Raw genomic sequence first — 25,142 nt, 5'->3', positions numbered from 1 at the left:
AGTTGCTCTGACCTCTAATTTCCAGTTTACCCCTTTGTTCTTATACTGCATTGGTGTGTGTATCTGTTTAGACCAGCAATTCTCAATTTGGGGGGGTTGCTAAAAGGTTGCTATACCTTTTCTCCATATTTCCAGTTCAGCAGGTCTTGGATGAAGTCCGAGGATATTCTTTCTAACAAGTTCCCAGGTACTACTGCTGCTGGGCCAAACTTTAAAAATGCCTGACCTAGCCAGGTGCAATGTCACATGCCTATAATCCCAGCAACTTGGGAGGCTGAAGCAGGAGGATGGTGAATTCAAAGCCAGCCCCAGCAATGGAGTGAGGCCTAAGCAACTTAGTGAAACTGTCTCAAAATAAAAAATTTTAAAAAAGGGCTGGGGATGTGCGTCCTTGGCTTCAATCTCTGGGGCCAAAAAAAGAAAAAAGAAAAAAAAAAAAAAAAGCCCAATCTAGACAATGAAGTTAATTAGACCTGTGTTTAAATCCTAACCCTGAGTTGGGGCCTGGTGGCACACACCTGTAGTCCCAGTTTACCCCCAGCGGCTGGAGCAGGAGGATCCCTTGAGCCCAGGAATTTGAAGCCAGCCTGAGCAACATAGACCCTGTCTCAAAACAAAAACAAATAAAACCCTCAAAACCTCACCTTGTAGAGATCTTTTACCTCTTTGGTTAGATTGATTCCCAAGTATTTTATTTTTTTTGAGACTATTACAAATGGGGTTGTTTTCCTCATTTCCCTTTCAGCTGTTTCATCGCTTGCATATAAAAATGCTTTAGATTTATGCGTGTTGATTTTATAGCCTGCTATTTTGCTGAATTCATTGATGAGGTCTAGAAGTTTCCTGGAGGAGGTTTTTGGATCCTCTAAATATAGAATCATGTCATCCACAAATAGTGACAGCTTAAGTTCCTCTTTTCCTATTCGTATCCCTTTAATTTCTTTAGTCTGCCTAATTGCTCTGGCTAGAGTTTCGAGAACAATGTTGAATAGAAGTGGTGAAAGAGGACATCCCTGTCTTGTTCCCGTTTTGAAAGGGAATGGTTTCAGTTTTTCTCCATTAAGAATAATGTTGGTCATGGGCTTAGCATAAATAGCCTTTACAATATTCAGGTATGTTCCTACTATCCCTATTTTTTCTAGTGTTTTGAGCATGAAGGGGTGTTGTATTTTGTCAAACGCTTTTTCTGCATCAATTGACTTTCTTTTTTTTTTTTTGGGTGCTGGGGATCGAACAAGGCAAGCACTCTACCGACTGAGCTATTTCCCCAGCCCCTTTCTGCGTCAATTGAAATAACCATATGATTCTTATCCTTAAGTCTATTGACATGATGGATTACATTTATTGATTTACGAATGTTGAACCATCCTTATATTCCAGGGATGAACCCCATTTGATCGTGGTGCACAATTTTCTTAATATGTTTTTGGATATGGTTTGCTGATATTTTGTTAAGGATATTTTCATCTATATTCATCAAGGATATTGGTCTAAAATTTTCTTTCCTTGATGTGTCTTTTCCTGGTTTGGGTATGAGGGTGATATTAGATTCATACAATGAGTTTGGTAGGGTTCCCTCCTTTTCTATTTCCTGGAATACTTTGAGAAGTATTGGAATGAGTTCTTCTTTGAAGGTCTTGTAGAACTCAGCTGAGAATCCGTCTGGTCCTGGACTTTTCTTGGATGGTAGATTTTTAATTGCTTGATATTGATCTGTTTAAATTGTGTATGTCCTCCTGGTTCAGTTTGGGAGGAGCATATGTCTCTAGAAATTTGTCAATGTCTTTGGTACTTTCTATTTTGTTGGAGTACAGATTTCAAGGTAGCTTCTCATTATGTCCTGTATCTCAGTGGTGTCTGTCGTGATATTTCCTTTTGCATCATGTATTTTAGTAATTTGAGTCTTCTCTCTCCTTCTCTTTGTTAGTGTGGCTAAGGGTTTGTCTATTTTGTTTCCTTTTTCAAAGAACCAACTTTTTATTTTGTCAATTTTTTGAATAGTTTCTTTGTTTCAATTTCATTGATTTCAGCTCTGATTTTAATTATTTCCTGTCTTCTACTACTTTTGCTGTTATTCTGTTCTTCTTTTCTAGGGCTTTGAGCTGTAATGTTAGGTCATTTAGTTGTTGACTTTTCATTCTTTTCTGGAATGCGCTCCTTGCAATGAAAACTACAAAACATTGAAGAAAGAAATTAAGGAAGACCTTAGAAGATGGAAAGATCTCCCATGTTCTTGGATAGGCAGAATTAATATTGTCAAAATGGCCATACTACCAAAAGTGCTATACAGATTCAATGCAATTCCAATTAAAATCCCAATGATGTACCTTACAGAAATAGAGCAAGCAATCATGAAATTCATCTGGAAGAAGAATAAGAAACCCAGAATAGCTAAAGCAATCCTTAGCAGGAAGAATGAAACAGGAGGTATCACAATACCAGAACTTCAACTATACTACAAAGCAATAGTAACAAAAACAGCATGGTATTGGCACCAAAATAGACAGGTAGATCAATGGTACAGAATAGAGGACACAGACACAAACCCAAATAAATACAATTTTTCTAATACTAGACAAAGGTGCCAAAAATATGCAATGGAGAAAAGATAGCCTCTTCAACAAATGGTGCTGGGAGAACTGGAAATCCATATGCAACAGAATAAAACTAAACCCATATCTCTCACCATGCACGAAACTAAACTCAAAATGTATTAAGGACCTCGAAATCAGACCAGAGACCCTGCAGATTATAGAAGAAAAAGTAGGTCCAGATCTTCAACATGTCAGCTTAGGACCAGACTTCCTCAACAGGACTCCCAGAGCACAAGAAATAAAAGCAAGAATCAATAACTGGGATAGATTCAAACTAAAAAGCTTTCTCTCAGCAAAGGAAACTATCAGCAGTGTGAAGAAAGAGCCTACAGAGTGGGAGAAAATCTTTGCCAATCATACTTCAGATAGAGCACTAATCTCCAGAATCTATAAAGAACTCAAAAAGCTCTACACCAAGAATGCAAATAACCCAATCGACAAATGGGCTAAGGAAATGAACAGACACTTCACAGAAGAAGATGTACAAGCAATCAACAAACATATGAAAAAATGTTCAACATCTCTAGTAATAAGAGAAATTCAAATCAAAAACCACCCTAAGATTCCATATCAACCAATTAGAATGGCGATTATCAAGAATACAAGCAACAACAGGTGTTGGTGAGGATGTGGGGAGAAAGGTACACTCATACATTGCTGGTGGGGCTGCAAATTAGTGCAGCCACTCTGGAAAGCAGTGTGGAGATTCCTTAGAAAACTTGGAATGGACCCTCCATTTGACCCAGCTATCCCACTCCTTGGCCTATACCCAAAGGACTTAAAATCAGCATACTACAGAGATACAGCCACATCAATGTTCATAGCTGCTCAATTCACAATAGCCAGACTGTGGAACCAACCTAAATGCCCTTCAATTGATGAGTGGATAAAGAAACTGTGGTATATTTATACAATGGAATATTACTCAGCCATAAAGAATGATAAAATTATGGCATTTGCAGGCAAATGGATGAAATTGGAGAATATCATGCTAAGTGAGATAAGCCAATCTCAAAAATCCAAAAGAGGAATGATCTCACTGATAAGCGGATGATGACACATAATGGGGGGTGGGAGGGGGACAAGAATGAAGGAAGGAGGGATTGTATAGAGGGAAAAGAGAGGTGGGAGGGGTGGGGGGGAAGGAAAAAATTACGGAATGAATCAAACATCATTACTCTATGTAAATGTATGAATATGCAAATGGTATGCTGTTAATCCATGTTACAAACAGAAACAACACGTATCCCATTTGTTTACAATAAAACAAATTTTAAAAAAAGCAAATAAAATAAAAGTATTCTTGTCCATAAAACAAAAAAGCAAAAACCTCACCTTGCCACTTGATAGCTGTGTGACAATGGGTGAGTCCAATAAAGAAACTGAGTCTCACTTTATTTATCTGCAAAATAGGAACAATGTCTATCTCAAACTTCAGTTCAAAGTATTAAATGTCATCATGAACTAGAAGTATCTGATGGACAATGTTTTTCAGGGGATATTTGTGAAGAAATATTGTTCACTGACCACATCTGTACAGTTGTTTGAGATGGCCTTTGAGTCTCAAACAATTCAAAAGTTTAATAAGAAGGTTAGAATGGATACCGTTAGGTGAACATCACGCACTCAGAGAAGGGCCCTTCTGGAATTTTCGTTTTAGAAATCTCCTTTGGGCTGAGGTTGTTGCTCAGTAGTACTTTGCTTGCCTAACATGTACAAGGCCCTGGGTTTGATATCCCCATCATTGAAAAAGAAAAACAAAACAGAATAACAGAAGAAAGGTCTCCTTCAGCAGAGATTTCTGGAATTTAGGCCCAGCTACGAGGAACATTGATGATGAGATTCAAGTGTCTTTTAGGGATACTTAAGCGGGGCTTGAGAGCTTATTAAGAGGGGGTGGTCATGGGGGAGCAGTTGGCACCTGGGAAGTGCCCCCTAAACCCATCCCCTCTCCCCAGCCTCACCATCCACCTTGGTCCGGGTCTTCATTGATTTTCTCCTACTGTTACAACTCCCCTACTGATTGATGAACCTTCTCTGCTCCAACTCTTTTTTATCTACTGCCAGAGTACTTTTCCCAAAGCAAGGAAGAATTATGGCAAGGCCTGGACTCTGGAGTCTGACTAATTCCACCATTGCAAAGGCATCTCATGGATGACCCTGGGCAGTTCTCCATACCATTTTATTCTTTCCTTCCTTCTCTGTAAAATGGGGATCCGAATGCCTTAACCCCTTAGGTATACATACAGTTGGCACACCATCATAACCATGTCCTTTCTCCTCCATGTAAACACAGAGTAGATCACATAATTTCTCCTACTCAAAAACCCTTAAATAGCTCCCCACTGCCTAGTTGTCTTAGTCTGTTTTGTGTGGCTATAACAGAATACCACAGAATGGATAAATTACACAACCAACAGAGGTTTATTTAGCTCATGGTTCCTCACGCTGGAAAGTCCAAGATGGAAGAACTGCACCTGGTGAGGGTCTTTTTGCTGGGTTATAACACGGTGGAAAGAATCATATAGTGAGAGAAGGTGACAGGAGTCGGGAGGAAGGGGGCTGAGTTTCTCTTTAACCAGGAGCTCTTGGTAACTGAATCACTCCCTCAATAAGGTCATTAATCCATTCATGAGGGCAGAGTGCTCATGGCCTAATCACCTCTTTAAAGTCCCACCTCTAAGCTAGCATACACCTGTAATCCTAGCAACTTGGGAGGCCAAGGCAAGAGGATTGCAAGTCCAAGGCCAGCCTCAGCAACTTAATGAGGCCCTAAGCCTCACTTAGCGAGACCCTGTCTCAAATTAAAAAATAAAAAATAAAAAGCACTGGGGATGTGGCTCCTTGGTAAAACACCCCCGGGTTAAAAAAAAAAAAAAAAAGTGAGAAGAAAACAATGCAGACATGGAAATAGATGTCGAGATGTCATGAGATCTTAATCAGGAGATCCATAAATGGGACGAGTAATACTTGTAGAGCCTCCCCCATTCCTAATGGCCTCTCCAGTCCCAGTCTGTCTGCTGGTACTGAATTTTTCTGTCTTATGGTTCTTAGACGTTGAGCAAGCAAGGGCGTGGCAAAAGGGAGTTGCTGGTTCTGCTTGGGGACCAATAGGTCTCTGCCTAGTGTATGGCAGCAAAGATCTGTCCAGAAAAGCACGCTGGAGCCTCTCTTATCCCCCACACCACCAGGTCTGATGGCCAAAGACCAGGGACAAATCAGGGCTAACGATCTCTCTCTCCCCAGAGGCACACAGACTTGCTGGGGCAGATACAGCTTGACATCAGCTGCTGTCTCCTGGCCCAGGTTCCTCACCCACCACTTCCTCCTGGGCGTGGTGACACAGACACTTTGGTCAGGATGGATCTCATAGAAATATGTGGGTCACAACAGTGCTCCTTCCCTTTCTTCCCTCCTGCCAAGAGGTTAGGAGGAGTCTGTGCCTCAGGGGAGAGGAAGTCACTAAAGGTCAGAGGACCACACCATGGTTGGGGCTTGGAGGCCACCACCCTATTCCAAGACGCTTGTGATCTCATGGTAGGTGGGCCTGAGCATTCTTAAATTCTAGAAACTCACCCTGGGCTTTCTGAGGGAGGGCTGAGCTGAGCACACTCCAGGTAGAGATTTTCTAAGGATTGGCATCCCTTGGGCATTGTGCGGGTCCTGTTGTCATTGGGTGATCTCACTCCAGGCCTTCGTATCTAGACTCTGATGTGAGGCCAGTCTTGTGTGTGGGTTTGGTCTAAGGAGTGGATAGTTCAGGAACCAGCAATGGTCAATACTCTTGCTGTGATGTCTTTCCCATTCTGATAGTTGATGCTGTCCGCCACGTACAGCACAGACTTCTACAGGGCTCGCCAATCTGTGTGCTCAAATAGGATCACATTAACCTTTGTGCCCCTTGTTATGGCTTTATTACTCCCATCTGCCAGTATAAGATCTTTACTTCTTTTTTGGGGGTGGGGGGTACCAGGGATTGAACTCAGGGGCTCTCAACCACTGAGTCACATGCCCAACCCTATTTTGTATTTTCTTTAGAGACAGGGTCTCACTGAGTTGCTTAGTGCCTCACTTTTGCTGGGGCTGGCTTTGAACTTGGGATCCTCTTGCCTCAGCCTCCTGAGCTGCTGGGATTACAGGTGTACAGCACCAGGACCATGCCTGGCAAGATCTCTAGTTCATGCAAATCCCCTGTGCTCTTGTGGAAAGTATCCAGTGATATTTCACTTGTGCTCCACGCCCTGGTATGTGAGCTACCCCAGGTGGCTGCCATTCTTTTTTTTTTTTTCTTTTTTTCTTTCTTTTCCTTCCTTCCTTCCTCCCCTCTCTCTTTCTGTCTCTTTCTCTGCCCCCTTCCTTCCTTCCTTCCTTCCTTCCTTCCTTCCTTCCTTCCTTCCTTCCTTCCTTCCTTCCTTCCTCTCTCTTTTCTCTGTCTCTCTCTCCCCTTCCTTCCTTCCTTCCTTCCTTTCTTTTCTTTTTTTTTTTTGTACTGGGGATTAAACCCAAGGGCACTTTACCACTGAGCTACATTATATCCCCAGCCCTTTGCATTTTTTATTTTGCAACTGAATCTCACTAAGTGCTGAATCTATCCTTGAACTTGCCATCCTCCTGCCTCAGCCCTGAGAGTTGCTGGAATTACAGGTGTGTGCCACCTCACCTGGTTTGGCTGCAATTCTAAACCAAGATTGAGACAGAGCCATACTTCTTGTTGGTGACCCTGAACCCTGGAAACACCAGATTGCCGGGGGATAATGGCTGTCTCTGCTTTGATTAATTACATCATTGTAAAGTTGTCCCAAAGCTACTGCTTGAGTTTCTGCTGTGACACAGCTCTTTGGTTTTTATTTCTCTCTCTTTCTCTCTATCTCTCTCTCCCTCCCTTCCTCCCTCTCTTGAACCCAGTTTAATGTTTACAGGCTGAGCCACACACATACTTGGTTAATAGCCACCATACCATAAGAAGGATCACCACTCCCCTTTGATGATGAAGACTTTGCTCCTGTGTCAAGCTCATGATAATGTGAGTCCCCTCTTATACCCCTGAAAGCTTCCCTACTCCCTCTTAAAAAGATCTTCTGTAGGGTCACCTCATTCTTTCTTTAAACTTGCTCAGGCATCCAGAAGTTTCTAAATAACCAAAATTTAAACTTGGCCTGCTCTGCACATTGGGGTATGGGAAAACCCTGCCTATTTTATCTTGTCACATCAAGCACAGTGAACTCCCCATCATCACTCTCTCTGAATGGGAAAAAAGAAATGCATTCTCCATCTTCCAACCAGGTGACTTGAGCCCATCTAGAAAATAAAGGAAACCAGGTGCAGTGGTGCACCCCTTCATCCCAACAATTTGGGAGGCTGAGGCAGGAGGATTGTAAGTTCAAAGCCAACCTCAGCAACTTAGAGGTCCTAAGCAATTTAGTGAGATTCTGCCTCTAAATAAAATACAAAAGGGGCTGAAGATGTAACTCAATGGTTAAGCACCTGTGAGTTCAATTCCTGGTACAAAAAAAAAAAAAAAAGCAAAACCTAGCAGATTTGTTACTACGATGCCTTGTCACTGTTGTGAGGTAGAGTGTTATGGGGAGGCACAAGCTCAAGGCCAGCCTCAGCAATTTAATGAGAACCCTTGGTAATAAACCCTTTATCAAATAAAAAATAAAAAGGATTGAGTATGTAGCTCAGTGATAAATTACCACCCCTTGGTCCAACTTCCAGTACCAAGAAACAAGCACAAACAAAAAACAGAGTATCAAGTTGAAAGGACTTCCAAATATCACCCTCAGTTCTACCTCTCCTCTACCTCACCCAAGTCCTGTATTACTTCCAATACATGTTCAACCACCCTGCTTATACCACCTTCAGAGACAGGATCTCATCACTTCCAAGCAGAACGATTTGCATCTCCTGCACCTCTGCCCATAGGAAAATGATCCAATGCGCATTTGCCTCCTTGTGACTTCCTGGTTTCCATTTGGAAGTGGAAATGCCCAGGGCAGTCTGTTCCATCCATGCCTGGCACCCCCTGCAGAATTCTGGACAAGGCATGATGTCACCCCTTAGTCTTCTCTCTTCCTGGCTGATCATCCTCAGTTAATTTCCTGTAAGACCATTCTCAAGTCCTCTGGCCACCACCAGGAAGAACAACTGTTTCATCTTCCCTCCTAAAATCTGTAGCCTCAAAATAATGCAACAAGGAGGCTTGAGGAGAAATCTTTTACTAAATAAACAAGGAAGAGAGAGAAACAAATTCAATATCTAGCAATAATAGCCAGTGGGGACTGAGGGTCATAGCTTAGTGGTAGATTGGTTACCTAATACGTGTGCAAGGCCTGGGTTCTATCCCCAGCACTGAAAAAAAAAAAGGTAAAATCAATGAAATATGTCCCTTTCTAGAATACTATTCACTCTTTAACAAAATTTATTAGACTTAGATGTACTAGCATAGAAAGATATCACATAATGTAAGCAGTAAAATGCAGTTACAAAACAGCGGGTGTTACATTGCTAGCAGGAGTCTGTCTCAGCCTCCCACTCCCATATCTGTGCCTCTTAAACTTTAAAACTTTTGTTGTTTCTTTCTTTCTTCTTCTTCTTTTATTTTGGCACTGGGGCTAAACACAGGGGTGCCTTACCACTGAGCTACATCCCAAGGCCATTTATTTATTTATTTATTTATTTATTTATTTATTATTTATTCATTTGTTTGTTTGTTTTTGAGACAGGGTCTTGCTTAAGTTACTTAGGGCTTCACTAAGTTGCTAAAGCTGGCCTTGGAACTTGCAATCCGCCTGCCTCAGCCTCCTGAGTTGCTGGGTTTGTAGGTATGCACCATCGTGCCTGGCCCTTAGTGTATAAAGGAGGATGTTTACTGAACTCTGATAGTTGTTATTTCTAGATTCTAGAGATGTCTTATCTCTAGAGTATAGAAATGAAGTTTGGGGAAAATTTTGTGTGCATATATATATATATATAATTATATGTAATTTTAACATTTTATTTAAATTTTTAATTACATATCATTTTTAAATGATATGTAATTTTTGAATAAAGAGCACATATTAATTTTATAATCAGAAAAGAATAATAAAGAATTTGCAGTGCTTTGATGGGTCCAAATTGTTGCTTTCTCCTTATTTACCTTTTGTCTTTTATTTATTCAATGAACACTAAAATTTTCTTTGCACCAGACCCACGGCTGGCCTTGAGCTCACCGAGCTCTGGCGAAGTGGGGTTATAGCAACGAGGAGCTCACAGGCTCAGGGGAAGCCTAGCACGGTAAATGCTAAAACAAAGGAAAGCTCGGAGCTTTGGAATCCAGAGGAAAGACTTCCTGGAGCCTTGAAGACCATAGTATTTGCTGGGCACAGAAATAGCCATGGCAAAGGACTTCCAGGTGACGGAGCACCTGGTGCTACCTTCTGTCCACTTCCTCTACCCACTGCACAAATATCTAGCTGTCCATTGCACCCTGCCCCTCCAGTCTACTCTTACCCAGCAGCCTGAGTGATCTTTCAAAACCACAAATCCACCAGGTCATGCCCCTGCTAAAAAACCCTCCTGTACCTTTCTCTGCATAAAAAGTTCAAAAGTCCTTCACATGACTCAGCGGATCTTACTTCCCATCCATCTGGAAATTCTGTAGGCTCTACCTTCAAAATATATCCAGTCTGATCCCCTCTCACCATCTTCAGGGTACCACCCTTAGGCAAGCAACCCACCACTCCCCCCCCAACCCCCCAATGTTCAGGAGGCCTCCTTATTGTCTTTCTGCTTCCACTCCACCCTGTGGACCCCAACGCAGCCAGAGGGATCTTGTCACTCCTCTGGTCTAAACCCTCCCCGGCTCCTAATCTTATCCAGAGTCAAGGCCAAAAGCATCCCCTGGCCCACAAGGCCCTGCCCCTAGCCCTACATGGCCTCTTCGATGCCCTCCTTTCTTTCTTCCTGTCTTACTCATCACTTGCCACAACTGCCTACTTGTTGGTCCTCCCATACGTCAAGTTCTGCTCCCCACCTAGCGACTTACCATGGCCATTTCTCACCCCAAACACTCCACCCCCCAGATCATCACACCAGCTCCCTCCTCACCTCCCTCAAAGCCATCCTCTCATTCTCTATGTATGTAGCCTCTATTCCCTGAGTTGTCCATCTGCCATTGCTCTGAGTTTCTTCAATCCCTTTTCTCTCTTTCTTCTGTTCTCATGGCAGAAGATGAAACAAGTACTTCTCACCTTGGCCCCAGAAACCAAGCTGAAGTTTTCTGTCACTTAGGTTGGTGAGGGCGCGTGAGGGCTGTGGCCCTGGGTGTCAAGCCTCAAGTCCCCTGAGGCACAGTCCGTTGCTGGAAGTCCCATGGGGCAAACAGGGGAAGGATGGGGTTGGAAACAGACTGTGCTGAGCCAGGCCCAGGTCAGGGACAACAATGGGGACACTCATCTGGATGCTGGATCAGATCATGGAGGTTCAGACTGGTGGGAAAGGTACCTTAGAAGTATGTGCCTCCAGAGTTTGACTGCAGATTAAAATCTCTAACAAAGGGGACTAGCAATGTAACTCAGTGGTAGAGACCTTGCCTAACATGCATGAGGTCCTGGGTTTGATCCCAGGACCAGGGCAAAAAAAATAATCTGTAACAGCTAGGCACAGTGGCACATGCCTGTAATCCCAGTGGTTTGGGAGACAGGATTGGAGAGACTAGATTGGAGAGACTAGTGGTTTGGGAGACTAGAGGATTGCTAGTTCAAAGCCAATTTCAGCAATTAGTGAGGTCCTATGCAACTTCAGGAGACCTTGTTTTGAAACAAAAAATAAGGACTAAGGAGGTGGCTCAGTGATCTAAGTGCCCCTGGGTTCAATCCCTGGTACAAAAAGGAAGGCAAGGGAAGGGGAGGGAAGGAAAGGAAAGAAGGAAGGAAGAAATGGGGACCATTCTGTTTTTTGCTAAGAAAAAGAAGTGTGTATACAAACAGAGCATACAGGGTGGAGGGAGACAGGGCACCCCCTGGAGTTCAATGTGAGGTGGTGCCTATCACCATATATCAAGGGAAATGTCTTAAGTACTAGCACTAAGAATATGTCTCTCTGCCAAGTGGAATTTCAGGTTATTTTAACTTTCCCCCTTTTTACTAAGATGTATGTTTCTATAAGAACAACATTTATTTTTTAAAATATTTTAGTTGTAGATTGACACAATACCTTTATTTATTTATTTTTTGTGGTGCTCAGGATTGAACCCAGTGCCTCACACATGCTAGGCTCTACCACACTCCAGCCCAAAATTATTTTATACAGGCAAAAAAAAAAAAAAAAAAGTCATTAAAAGTGTACTGGGTAGCCGGATTTGGTGGTGCACACCTATATCCAGCAGCTGGGAAGACTAGGCAGGAGAAAGGCAAATTCAAGGTCAGCCTCAGCAACCTAGTGAGGCCCTAAGCAACTTAGCAAGACCCTGTCTTGAAATTTAAAAATAAAAAGGGGCTGGGGATGTGACTCAGTGGGTAAGTGCCTCTAAGTTCAATTCCCAGTACTGCCAAAAATAAAAAAGTAGGGGGATGGGGGTAGGGTTGGGAATGTAACTTAGTGATAGAACACTTGCTTAGCATGTGTAAGGCAATGGTTTTGATCCCCAGCAACACACACACACACACACACACACACACATATTTGGTTTGAGCACGTAGCTCAGTGGTACAGCATATGTTTAGCATTTGCAGTGGCTCTGGATTCAATCCCCAGCACAAACAAAAATGAAAACAAAAAAATACACTGAAGTTATGTATATTTTGCCACAGTTAAAAAATTAGTGTACTGAATCTTAAAACCTAAGTGTTATAACTCCAAATTATTATCATAACTATATGCTTTATTAATTATGCCTAATTATGCTTTCCCCCCACCCAGTACTGGGACACTTTACCACTGAGCTACTTCCACAGTTGTTGCTGTTGTTTTAATTTGAGAAAGGGTCTCGCTAAATTGCCAAGGCTGGTTGCAAACTTGTGATCCTCCTTCCTCAGTTTCCTGAGTCGCTGGCATTACAGGTGTGCACCATCGCACCCAGCAGTCCAAATGCTTTTTTTTGTGGGTGAAAAAACAAATGTGGTGCTGGGTCTCGGATCCACTTATTCTTTTGTGTGCATGTGAGTGTGTGCATGTGTGTGTGTGTGTGTGTGTGTACACACACATTGTGATGGGCTGACAGATCTGGCTCCATGAGAATGTTATAGACCAGACAGACTCCATTTTGCTCTGAGACTCCATGTTATGTAGGAAATAAGCTTCTCCCATGGGAACACCTCACCTCTGTACCTATCAATAATTGCTTAGCTTCTCCCATGGGAACACCCCGCCTCTGTTCCCATCATCAGTTACTTGGTATGGCATGGTTAGCAATACAAAATGACAATTCTTATGTAATAAAAAATTGCTCTCTTTTGATTCCTATTGCTCCTAAATAATGTACCATGTGAATGGTGATTGTGTGGATGTTAGTAGCCATTCTTTAGTTTGTACCTAGGTAAGGGTCATTTTGACCCACTTCCCCCTCTGTTGATGATCTCATGATGTTAGTTTGTAATTTCAAATCATAACAACAGACACTTATGATTGATGTGATTTTTGGTGTAAGAACCCTACAACCCTATGGTCGGGGCTGCTCTCCCAATAGCCACTTTTTGGGGGCATTGTGTGAGTCAGTCAGCCGACCAGCTTAATAAAGACTCTCAAATTTGGACTTCTCAGTGGTGATGGGTCTGTTCTTAAGTTGCGCCCCATAACAACATATAGCTATAGATGGACCTTTATTTTATTTATTTATTTCTATGTGGTGCTGAGGATCACACTCAGTGCCTCTCACATGCTAGGCAAGCGCTCCACCGCTGACCCCCAGCCCTCAGATCCTCTTATTCTTGAAAACTCCTTTTTCTTCTGTGCCTGCTCTCCCACCCCCACCCTCAGTTAAAGTTAAAACTTTGCAATCTTTGACTCACATGCTTTACCCCAAATGAGAAACATAGTTCAGTGGATCTCTCAGTGCAAAACAAAAACAGGATAAAGTGGATGCTTTCCAGTGCTCATGACGCACAGTCACAAATATCACTCTTGGGACATCCATAGGGATCACTTGCACAAGGGTTCAGAAAAACATGAACTTGTTTTTTGAGTTAAGTGGATTGGTCAGTGGCCATGGCAGATTCAATATTTTCTTTGCACTGGTCTAAGTGAACACTGCTCCCAAGTAGCAATGTGCTATCCATAAGGGAACTACTGGATAAACACCTTTTCAGCAGAGACACCTTGCTTGAGGGACAGGGTGTGGGGGTTGTTAGTATTATCAAGCAGGTCCATCAGACCTGGGTTTGAATCTCACTATATTCCTTCCCCGCTTTCGTGTGTGTGTGTGTGTGTGTGTGTGTGTGTGTGCGTGTGTGTGTGTGTATTTTATATATACTTTATATATATAATACATATATATATATAATCTGCAGATGGACACAATGCCTTTATTTTATTTATTTATTTATTTTTATGTGGTGCCGAAGATCGAACCCAGTGCCTCACTTGTGATAGGCAAGCATTCCATCGCTGAGCTACAACCCCAGCTCATGCTTGCCAGTTTTTAACCCTGCACAAGATTCTTCCCCTTTCTGGGCTCTCAGTTTTCTTATCTGAAAAATGAAAATAATAATGCCACTTTCCTGGGGCTGCTATGAGGATGAAATGAAGAGATCAATCAATGCATAATGCTTCCCACCATGGCTTATCGAATGCACTCGGCAAATTGCACAAATAATTACATAAAATGATTTATTCATTCAACAATTGTTATTACCATATAAAGTGCTAGGGCAGCAAGAGTGGGAGAACAGAGCAGCTCCTGTTCTGTGGAGCTTCTGAACTAGTGGGGAAGACATAGTCGTGGCATTGTCACCCCAGTAAATAATTACACATCACAATTGAGAGGGAAAAGTCCAGAGAGCCGAGAGCAAACAACCAGCAACACCTCAGTCACTTTTTAACTCCAGAAATTACAGACATAATAAAATGTTTTCCTTTCCCCTTAGTAATGTAATATTTCATGAATACACTACAATGAACATTTTTGCAAAGGCCTTTTTCACAGCTGAAGTTTTCATAAGGTTCTCATGCCAGGTCCTAAGCAGAGATTATGATCCTCATTTACAGAAGAAAAACTAAGGTGCAGAAAGAATTAACTTCCTCAAGGTTAACAGTCCGATTATGTTGATTGAACAATGCAGAGGTTAAAATCCAAGAGTTGAGCTGAGGATATAGCTTGCCTTAATATGCATGGAGGCCCTAGGTTCAATCACCAGTACTGAAAAAAGAAAAAAAGAAAGAAAGAAAGAAAAATCCAAAGGTCTTTTGCCCTCCACATCTATTTTTTTTTTCACTACATAATTTAAAAAAAAAAAAAATTCTGAAACAGCACACTTTCTTTATTCGAAATGTTAATTACAAACTGGCATAGTGGTCCATGCCTATAATCCCAAAGAGGATGAGGCAAGAGAAATACAAGTTTGAGGTGTCTGGATAATTTAGTTCACTAAATTCAAAAAATTTAGTTCTCCAAATTTAAAAAATAAAATGGGCTGGTGATACAGCTCACTGGTAGAGAAACCCTGAAAAAGAAAGGAAGAAATTACAAAAAGCATAAGAAAAACATGATTTTCATTTTTAAAAATTTTTTATTAAAAAACATTTTTTATACATGTATTTAGGGTAATAATGTCTGTCTCAATCTACAGTCCTTCCCATCCCCACCCACCTCAATGATTTTCATTTTTTGGCACTGGGGATTGAACCCAAGGCCTCACACATACTAGGCAAGCACTCTATCATTGAGGCCACACCGCAGCCCGGTATGATTTAGAGAACACGCATGTACCCACCACCAGCCCAGAAAACAGAATTCAGTGTAGCCCAGAAGCTTTCCATGTACCCTTCCCCAGAAATAACCCCCATGCTAAATTTGTATTCATTATCTTGCCCCCTTTTTTACAATACTTTTTTAGTTGTTGAAGGACCTTTATTTTAAATCATTTATTTATATGCGGTGCTGAAAACTGAACCCAGTGCTTCACACATACTAGGCAAGTGCTCTACCACTGAGTCACAACCCCAGCCCACTCTTGCCTCTTAAAAGGGTTTTTTTAACTTACATATGTATCTTTTGTTACTGTTTTACCTGGTTTTGAACTTTATATAAATGACATCTTATTTTTATATGTTTTTCTGCAACTTACTTTTTAAAAAAAATTTTTTTTAGAGTCAATGGATCTTTTATTTATTTATATGTGGTGCTGAGTATCGACCCCTGGGCCTCACACCAGGCAAGCGCACTACCACTGAGCCACAACTCCATCCATATTGATGTTGTTCATACAAGTAATTAACTTTCATAAATAAATAATATTCATTATGCAGACTACCACAATTTTTCATAATTTATTTAAATCCTAGTTAATAAACATAAAACTGTTTCCAGTACGTTGATATTACAAACGGCACAGCAATAAATAAGGTATCCTTTCCACACTGATGAGTACAGTTAGATAAAATTCTAGACTTAGAACTGCTGGGTCAAAAGTATTTGGAGGCAGTTGTAATTTTAATAGACTTTGGCAAGTTGCCCTTCATGGATATATCACACATTCTCACAGATACTAACTTAGAGAGATAGAGGCGTCTTAGAAGGCACAGGTGAGCTGTTCTATTGCAGAGATGAAACAGCTGACACCAAGAGATAACGCTGTGACCCTAACAGCATCAGAACCCATGGAGGTGTCTGGACCGTGAGTCCGAAATTTCATTAAAGTCCATATTAACATTTTATTATATTGATATATTATATTATATTGATATTGCAATATATATAATTTTATTATATTGATATATTATATTATATTGATATTGCAACTTGCTCACTTACTGGCAGTAACTTAATTTCTAATTTCTCAGGTTTTTTCCCGCTTTTTCCCTTGAGTTATTTTTCTCTCCTGGACTGATCTTATGCGCTGTCAAGTGACTCCAAGACTATTCTGACCTTCACGAGAATTCTAGACTTTGGTAAAGTGATTTCAGAGGAACAGAGTTACGCCAGTCACTTTCAAAAGATTTTTTAAATTACGAGGAACGGAACATCTCGTGACGTTCCGTAACCTCGCTGGAACAGTTTGCAAGCGGGTGGTTGATTTGTAATGCATCTTTTGGAGTAAAGGAAGCCCGCCTCTCAGAGGCCGAGTTTTCATTGGATAGTGGGGCTGTCAATCACTAGGCATATAAATAAGAGAGGCCGGCGGCTCCTCACTTGGAGGCCGGGAAGGCGGCGTGGGCAGTGAGTTTTGCGGCGCGAGACCTGCCGGGAGAAGCTCTTCCGGTAATGTCTGACTGTTACTTCAAATTAACTTGAGTAAAAATAAAAGGACCATCTCCTCTTTTTCCCGCTCCTCCCCCTCCTCTCTCTGCCCGGCCGGCGCGATGGCGGAGGCCGCTGCGGGCGCCTGCGGAGAGGCGATGGCGGCGTCTGTGGCCGCGGAAGGCTCCTCCGGCCCGGCGGGCTTGTCTCTGGGCCGGGGCTTCTCGAGCTACCGGCCCTTCGATCCCCAGACGTTGGGCCTCAGCCCGAGCTGGCGGCTGACCGGCTTCTCTGGCATGAAGGGCTGAGGCTGCAAGGTCCCCCAGGAGACGCTGCTCAAACTCCTGGCGGGACTGACGGGACCTGACCTGCGGCCCCAACCCAGCTCGGGCCTGGTCGGAGGCCAGGAAGAGGCGGCCCAGGAAGCTGGCCTGACCTCCGGGGCAGGCCCCAGCCCAACCTTTCCATTCCTGAGCATTGGAATGGACTCCTGCGTCATCCCCCTGAGGCACGGAGGCCTATCACTGGTGCAGACCACGGACTTCTTTTACCCCTTGGTGGAAGATCCCTACATGATGGGGCGTATAGCTTGTGCTAATGTGCTGAGTGACCTCTATGCCATGGGCATTACTGAATGTGACAACATGTTAATGTTACTCAGTGTCAGCCAAAGTATGAATGAGGAGGAACGAGAAAAGGTAACACCACTCATGATCAAAGGTTTTCGGGATGCTGCTGAGGAGGGAGGCACTGCAGTGACAGGTGGACAAACAGTGGTCAACCCTTGGATTATCATCGGTGGAGTTGCCACGGTGGTGTGTCAGCCAAATGAATTCATAATGCCTGACAATGCAGTTGTAGGGGGATGTGCTCGTGTTAACCAAACCATTAGGCACTCAAGTTGCCGCTAATGCCCACCAATGGCTGGATAATCCTGAAAGGTGGAATAAGATAAAAATGGTGGTCTCCAGAGAAGAGGTAGAGCTGGCCTATCAGGAAGCTATGTTCAATATGGCTACCCTAAATAGAACTGCTGCTGGATTAATGCATACGTTTAATGCCCATGCAGCCACCGATATCACAGGCTTTGGCATTTTAGGACATTCTCAGAACCTCGCAAAACAGCAAAGAAATGAGGTATCCTTTGTCATTCATAATCTGCCGATCATTGCCAAGATGGCTGCCATCAGCAAGGCCAGTGGGCGGTTTGGACTACTTCAAGGAACCTCAGCTGAAACCTCTGGGGGATTACTAATTTGTCTGCCAAGAGAACAGGCAGCTCGATTTTGCTCTGAAATCAAATCTTCCAAGTACGGAGAGGGTCACCAAGCATGGATCGTGGGCATTGTGGAAAAGGGAAACCGAACGGCCCGTATCATTGACAAGCCTCGAGTTATAGAGGTTCTACCTCGTGGGGCCACTGCTGCTGCTCTTGCTCCTGATAATTCCAACGCCTCCTCTGAGCCTAGCTCCTGAAATGGAATAGCAGAAGTTGTTGGGAACTTAGAGCTTTTATATAAAATCATGGACGATTCTCAAGGGTCGATTTTAAGAAACTTCCAAAGAAGGCTGCCTGCATAGTGGTTCCAGCTGCCCTTTCTCAGTGATTTGAATCAGCCCATCAGTAACTGCCTTTATGTACATTCCAAGGCCAAAAGTAACACTTTGGACTTTGGGAGGACATGTGTTTATCTCTTGGGTGTAGGAGGAGCAGGAAGAACCTTTCCAAAGCAAGATGAGGCTGTTCCAGTTTGAGGGTTTTTTCTTTGCACTGGTTTAATTCATTTCTGCACAGGGAATGAGACTACTAAAATTACATACTCAAAAAGTAAATTGCAAAATTAAAAAAAGAAAAGAAGAAGAAGAAGCAATGAGTTTGGACCAAAATTGTTGATAATCTAAGTTGTTAAGAGAGATCTTATAATATAATGTCAAATTCTTTATTAGATTTTTATGAGGAACTGGCTCTTTCCTTCTCTGGACAAGAATTGAGCAGCTTGTCCAATGACTGGGAAAGGAGGACCTGCAACCATCTGACTTGGTCTCTGTTTATGATGTCTTTCCCTCTAAAACCCACTAAGGATTGGGAAAGGCAGAGCAAGTCCTAGAGCCCAGGATGTGGTGGTCATTAAAATGTTAAATTTTGTGCTAAAAATTCCTGGTGATTTAATTAATAAAGAGTAATTTCTTATAGTTAAATAAATAAGAGTGACCTTGTTGGAAAACATTTATGGCTAATGTTTGGTTCTTTGGGATTCTAAATCTTTTACAGTCATAAAATGAACCCATTGCTACATTTAGTATCTGGCAAAGTTAGAGAGCTTTCCCTGATCCTGGACAAAGGAATTTAACACACAAATTTAGTTTTGCATCTTCTCCCTGAGATGAAAGAGGAGGACTCAATGGGCATAAACTCCACAGATTAGAGGGTAGGTGAGAAAATAGCAAAAAGAAAGGTCAGCAATTCTTGGAAAGTTGGTAGAGAGACTTAGCAGAATAGAAGAAGCTGCTAGAGTTGGGGAATACCAACAAGAAGCAAGGAGACATGCTCCAGAGATACATAGAACAATGGGGACAAGAGGCGGGCAAAAAACATTGTTCGTAAGTTTATACACAAAGCTGTGCACAGTGGTGCAACCCCAACTATTTGGGAGGCCAATATGGAAAAATCACAAGTTGAGGTCAGCCTGGGCAACTTAGGGTTTAAAGCTGGGTGTGGCAGCCCATCCCTATAATCCCAGCCACTGGGGAGGGTAACAGGAGGATCACAAATTCAAGGCCAGTCTCAGTAATTTAGCAAGGCCTTAAGCAACTTAGTGAGACCCTGTCTCAAAAGTAAAAAAAAAAAAAAAAAAAAAAAAGGTCTGGGGATATAGCTCAGTGATAGATCACTTGTCTAGCATGCACAGGGTCCTGAGTTTAACCCCCAGTACCATTTTTTTAAAAAAAAAACTTTACACACAGGATAATTATATCGTTATACCTCTTAAATTCTTCTATCCATTTCACATAGTCAGGTGACTTAACCTCTCACTTGTGCAGGGAAAGGGTTGGTCAAGAACATTAGGTACAGCAGAGGGACAGGGAGTGTGACTGAAAGCAGAAGACTAAAAACTTAAAAATGACACGTCTCAGCCCCTTTTTCAAGCTTAGCTGGTAAAAACTGGCCAAGGAACTGGTAATATAGCTCTGTGGTAGAGCATGTGTTTAGCATGGGCAAGGCCCTGAGTTCAGTGTCTAGTACCAATAAACAAGCAACCCTGAGCAAGAAGCTTAAACCATCCCTTTCTCCAGGTGAAATACTGGATGGTACTCTGGAGAAAACGAACATGCCCAGAAAAACAGATGTATAAACTTTTAGGGTGCTCTCTGTGAAAATCCCTATATCGCGACATTTCCCGGTTGAAAACCTTCACTTGGTACTTTAAACTTTTTAATGCCTCATTCTTAAATATGAGGAGTCTAAGATCACCAAACATTTGAAGCAACTTGAAAAAAGTCAAAGTAAACAGAAAGAAACGGACAAGGTGGCAGCTGAGGCAGGAGGAAGGCAAGTTCAAGGACAGCCTGCACAACTTAACAAGAACCTGTCTCAAAATTAAAAAGGCTGGGGACATAGATCAATGGCAGAGTGCTTATCTAGCACTCCGGAGTCTCTAAGTTCAATCGCCAAATGAAAAACAATAGAAAACCCTTAAAGAGAATATATGGGGAGTAGCAAGGGAAAAAGAGACAAAGTACCTACAAAATGATGATTAGTAAGAGAATAAGACACTTAGAATATAGAAAACTAAATTAAAAAAAAAAAAACTTTAGCAAGAGTTGGAAAAAGTTAAGAAAATGGTGCTGGGGAGATAGCTCAGTTGGTAGAGTGCTTGCCTTGCAAGCACAAGCCCATGGGTTCATTTACCCAGCACGGGGAAAAAAAAAAAAAAATTAAGATAATGTATCAGGAAGCAGGATAAGAAAAAAGATACACAAGAGAAGGGAAAATGAAGAGGTGGGCTAGGAGGTTTAACATTAAAGAGGATTTTCAGAAAGAGGTAATAAAATGGAAGAAAGACATTTATCAAAAATAATATGCATTTTCTAAAATTTAAGTTTTAAGTCACATATTTCTTGACTTCCCAGCATAGTGAACTTTTTTTTGGGGGGTGTGCTGGGGATCGAACCGAGGGCCTTGTGCTTGCAAGGCAAGCACTCTACTGACTGAGCTATCTCCCCAGCCCAAGCACAGTGAATTTTAAAAGACACAAATTTCATTAAAGTTCAAAATGCCTTATTAACAATAATAGCAAATGGTTATGTAGTATATGCTTTGTGCCAGGCACTATGTCTTCAATATATTTTAACTTAGTACAACAACCCCACTGTACAAAACGGGGAAACTGAGATACAGGGAGATTAAGAAATCAGACTTCACAGTCCATGCTTCTAAATCAGCACAATAATACACAGAAGTTTGGGGACACGAATAATAGCACACTTCTTCAACATCCAATTAAAAGCTAGAAGCAAAGTATCTTCACAATTCTGAGGGTAAATGATTTTCTAATGCAGAATCCTGTTCCAAGTTACATTTTTCAAACAAGTAGAATAAAAATATTTTAGTACATGCAAGGTATCAAAATGGTTGCATCCTATACACTTTCAAGAAACAACTGGAAGGGCTGTGGCTATACCTCAGTGGTAGAGCACCTGCCTAGTATAATGAGGCTCTGGGTTCTATTCCTGAACCTCCAAACAAAAATAACTGGAAAATGTGCTTCAGAAAAAAAAAAAAAAAAAGAGCAAACTGAAAAAGAGAAAAATGTGGGAGCCAGAGAAGTGATAGCAAAGTTGTATTGGTCGGATTAGAGAGCAACCAGCCATTCTGTACCTAAAGACCTCTGGAGAAAGAGAAAAAAGGAACCAGTAGAACATTGGTACATTAAATTGTGTGGAAATTTATTTGGACCAGGTGTGGTGATGCATACCTGTAATCCCAGCATCTCAGGAGGCTGAGGCAGGAGGATCTGGAGTTCAAAGCCAGGCTCAGCAACTTTGAGAGGCCCTAAGCAACTCAGTGAGACTCTGTCTCTAAATAAAATACAAAATATGACTGGGAATGTGGCTCAGTGGTCACGGGCCCCCTGAGTTCAATCCCCAGTACCCCCCAAAAAAATTATTTTGGAAGGATAATGGATAATATATAAAGAAGTAGTGCTGGGCATAGTGGTACATACCTGTAATCCCAGCTACTTGGGAAACTGAGGCAGAAGGACCTAAGTTCCAGGCCAGACTGGGCAACTTAAGGACACCCTGTCTCAAAATAAAAACTCAAGGGCTGGGCGGATAGCTCAGTTGGTAGAGTGCTCACCTTGCATGTGCAAGGCCCTGGGTTCAATCCCCAGCACCACAGAAAAAAAAAAAAAAAAATCAAAAGGGTGGGGGTTGTAGCTCAGCGGTAGAGCTTCCCTGGATTGTTCAATCCCCAGTACCAAAAAAAAAAAAAAAAAAAAAAAAAAAGTGACAATCACACAGAAAACTAGCAAGTGAAGACAAAAAACAACCTTGTAGAACAAATGGAATGTACTCATACTATGGTACTCAAGAGTGAATATATAAAGTTAATATAAATACTAGTTAACCTCAATATCAAAAAAAGTAAATTCAGTTTTTCTCTTGTTCAAAACTCTCAAATAGCTTTCCACAAAATCCTTGCATAGTTCCACCCCTGCTACAGATCTCTACCTTCATCCCCCTCACTAAACTCTAAACCATTCGTTTTTCCACTGGGTTTCAAACAAATCAAGATCCTTTGTACTTGCAGTCCCCTCTGGAATCTCATCTCAGACTTTCTACCCAGCGGGTTCATTTTCAGTTCCATCTCAGTTCAAATAAAACCTCTTTACAGGGTTTAGGGTTGTAGCTCAGTGGCAGAGCAAAGGCCTTGAGTTTCATCTCTGACACCAAAAATCAAAATAACCAAGAAAAACCTCCTCAAAAAGGTCATCACTGACCTCCTAGCCAACACCCAGCTACTCTCCAACTTATCACCCTATTTGCTTCATAACTCTTATCCTAATCCATAATTATCTTGAGAATGTATTAATTTGCTTTATTAAAATTATCCCTTGCTGTGTAAACTCCAAGATGGCAGAGATGTTCAATATCCCCAGCACCTAGAACAGTGCCTGATCCATAATTAGTGCTCAGAATATATTAAGTGAATGAAAAGAATGAATGAATGAGCGAATGAAGTAGACCTTGGGGACCTTAACACCCTCTCTTTTCACATATTTTTAGCTCTGGGTGTCTCCTAGTGGTAGAAGATGTTACCATCATCAATCTATTGACAAGCCTGGCTAGGCACAGTGGCACACTAATCCCAGCAACTCAGGAGGCTGAGACTGAGGCTGAGGCAGAAGATTGCAACTTTGAGGACAGCCTCAGTAATTTAATGAGACCCTGTCTCAAAATAAAAAAATGAAAAGGGCTGGGGATGTAACTCAGTGGTAAAGCGTCCCTGGGCTCTACTACCAAGAAAAAAAAAAAAAAAAAGAAAAAAGAAAGAACAAAAAAGAAAAAAGACAAGTCTTTGGAGGAGAAATTCGAGCTTTGGGCTGGTTGTCTATTTAAATGGCTCTCTGGTTCATTTTCTAGCCTGGGATGGGCAAGTAGAAAAGGGGAGGGAAATGATCAAATGATGGGATGCTTCTCTGGCCTGGGTTCTCTTAATTAATCTAGAAAACATTAGAGTTGAAAGCAGGGTTCATACCCAAACCTTCCAGGGCAGCAAAATGGAGGTAGCAGGTAGTGGAGGTAACAGAGTTTTGTGTAGAAATTAGAATCAAGGACAAGTAGTGGTAGAGAAGGCAATGGAGGAAAAGGCAGAAGGGGGGGGAGGGGAGAGAGTGGTGGAGCTTAGCTTAAGAGAAGGGACAGGACAGGAAAGCAGTGATAAGTGACCTCAGCACACATTGGCTGCCTCCTGTCCTCCCTGGCTGGGAGAACGAGGCTTCCTTCATTTGCTGAATAGCACTGGGGGTGCTGCTGAGCTTCAGCCTTTGACTTTTTGGGTGAATTGGGATGAGTCTCCTGGTCTGGGCCTCAGTTTCTTCCTGTGTAAAACAGGTCCAGACATACCCACCTTTGGCAGGGAAATCATGGAGGAGTCCCATAAGATAAACCCCTACAAATTACTATTTATTAGATCCATCAAATACAAGACCCTGAAGAGAGTAAGCCTGACACTCCTGTTCTCCAAGGGACTTTGGTCTAGGAGAAGATCTAGGACAGAGACACCAAACATCTCAAAACCATGGTTAAAATTGGTGTCATGAGAACTAGAGTGAATGAAGAGTTAGAAAGCCAAATTATTTCCTTTTGGGAGGAAATTTAGGAAGGATTCCCAGAAGAGGTGGCTTTAAAGCAGGGCTCTGTAGGATAAGTGGAATTTGGGTTTGAATGTGTACAGAAGAAATGGGCATTCCAAACTGGGGGGAACTGCTGAGCAAAGCCAGGAAGGGGAGAAGTGGGAACATATGACTAAACTTCAGCATGTATGTAGAGAGATAAAGCTGGAAAAGTAGATTGGGAGAACTTGGAGCTGGGAACTCCCTGGCCCGAATGGGTTAGGTTCCTGACAGCCTCTGTCCTGGGTCCTCCTGAAAAATTTAATAAGGAGAAATATTCTGGGCTGGGACGGTAGCTCGGTGGTAGAGCACTTTCCTAACACATGTGGGGCACTGGGTTTGATCCTCAGCACCACATAAAATAAAATAAAGGTACTGTGTACATCTACAACTAAAAATTTAAAAACAACAAATGTTCTAAATTATAGCAGCACCCTTCCTTCTATTTCCTAATTCATTGCTTCCCCACCTCCCCCGTGCTGGGAATTGAACCCAGGACCTCACATATGCTAAGCAAGCACTGTACCACTGACCCACATCCCCAGTACTCCCATCCCCCAGTTCAAAACCAGCAAGGCCTATGGATTTACCTCCAATAACAGCAGTACTGTAGGTGCTGGAGAGAGGACTGTGGATAAAAGACATGTTGTCCCATTCTTCCAAGAACACACATAAAGGATCCTTGGAGATCACCTAGTCAGATCCCCATTATACATACAGGGAAATTGAGGCTAGGAGCAGAAAAACAATCTTCTCAAGAGAATTAGTGAATGG

At 42.1% G+C, this 25,142-nt stretch overlaps 1 protein-coding gene across 1 annotated transcript; it reads left to right on the top strand.

Annotated features, from left to right (window-relative positions):
- Positions 1 to 16,921: 16,921 nt before the first annotated feature.
- On the top strand, positions 16,922 to 19,198 carry LOC306649258 (selenide, water dikinase 2-like). Its single transcript, XM_079120060.1, is given in 2 exon segments — positions 16,922 to 17,831; positions 17,833 to 19,198. Coding segments are annotated over 2 exon segments (1,353 nt in total). The 5' UTR covers positions 16,922 to 17,093; the 3' UTR covers positions 18,448 to 19,198.
- Positions 19,199 to 25,142: the final 5,944 nt, after the last annotated feature.

This window comes from Sciurus vulgaris (assembly GCF_902686455.1).
Source record: "Sciurus vulgaris genome assembly, chromosome: 18".
NCBI lineage: Eukaryota > Metazoa > Chordata > Mammalia > Rodentia > Sciuridae > Sciurus > Sciurus vulgaris.
The sequence above is the reverse complement of the archived record's forward strand: the minus strand, read 5'-3'. Positions and strand labels throughout refer to the sequence as shown.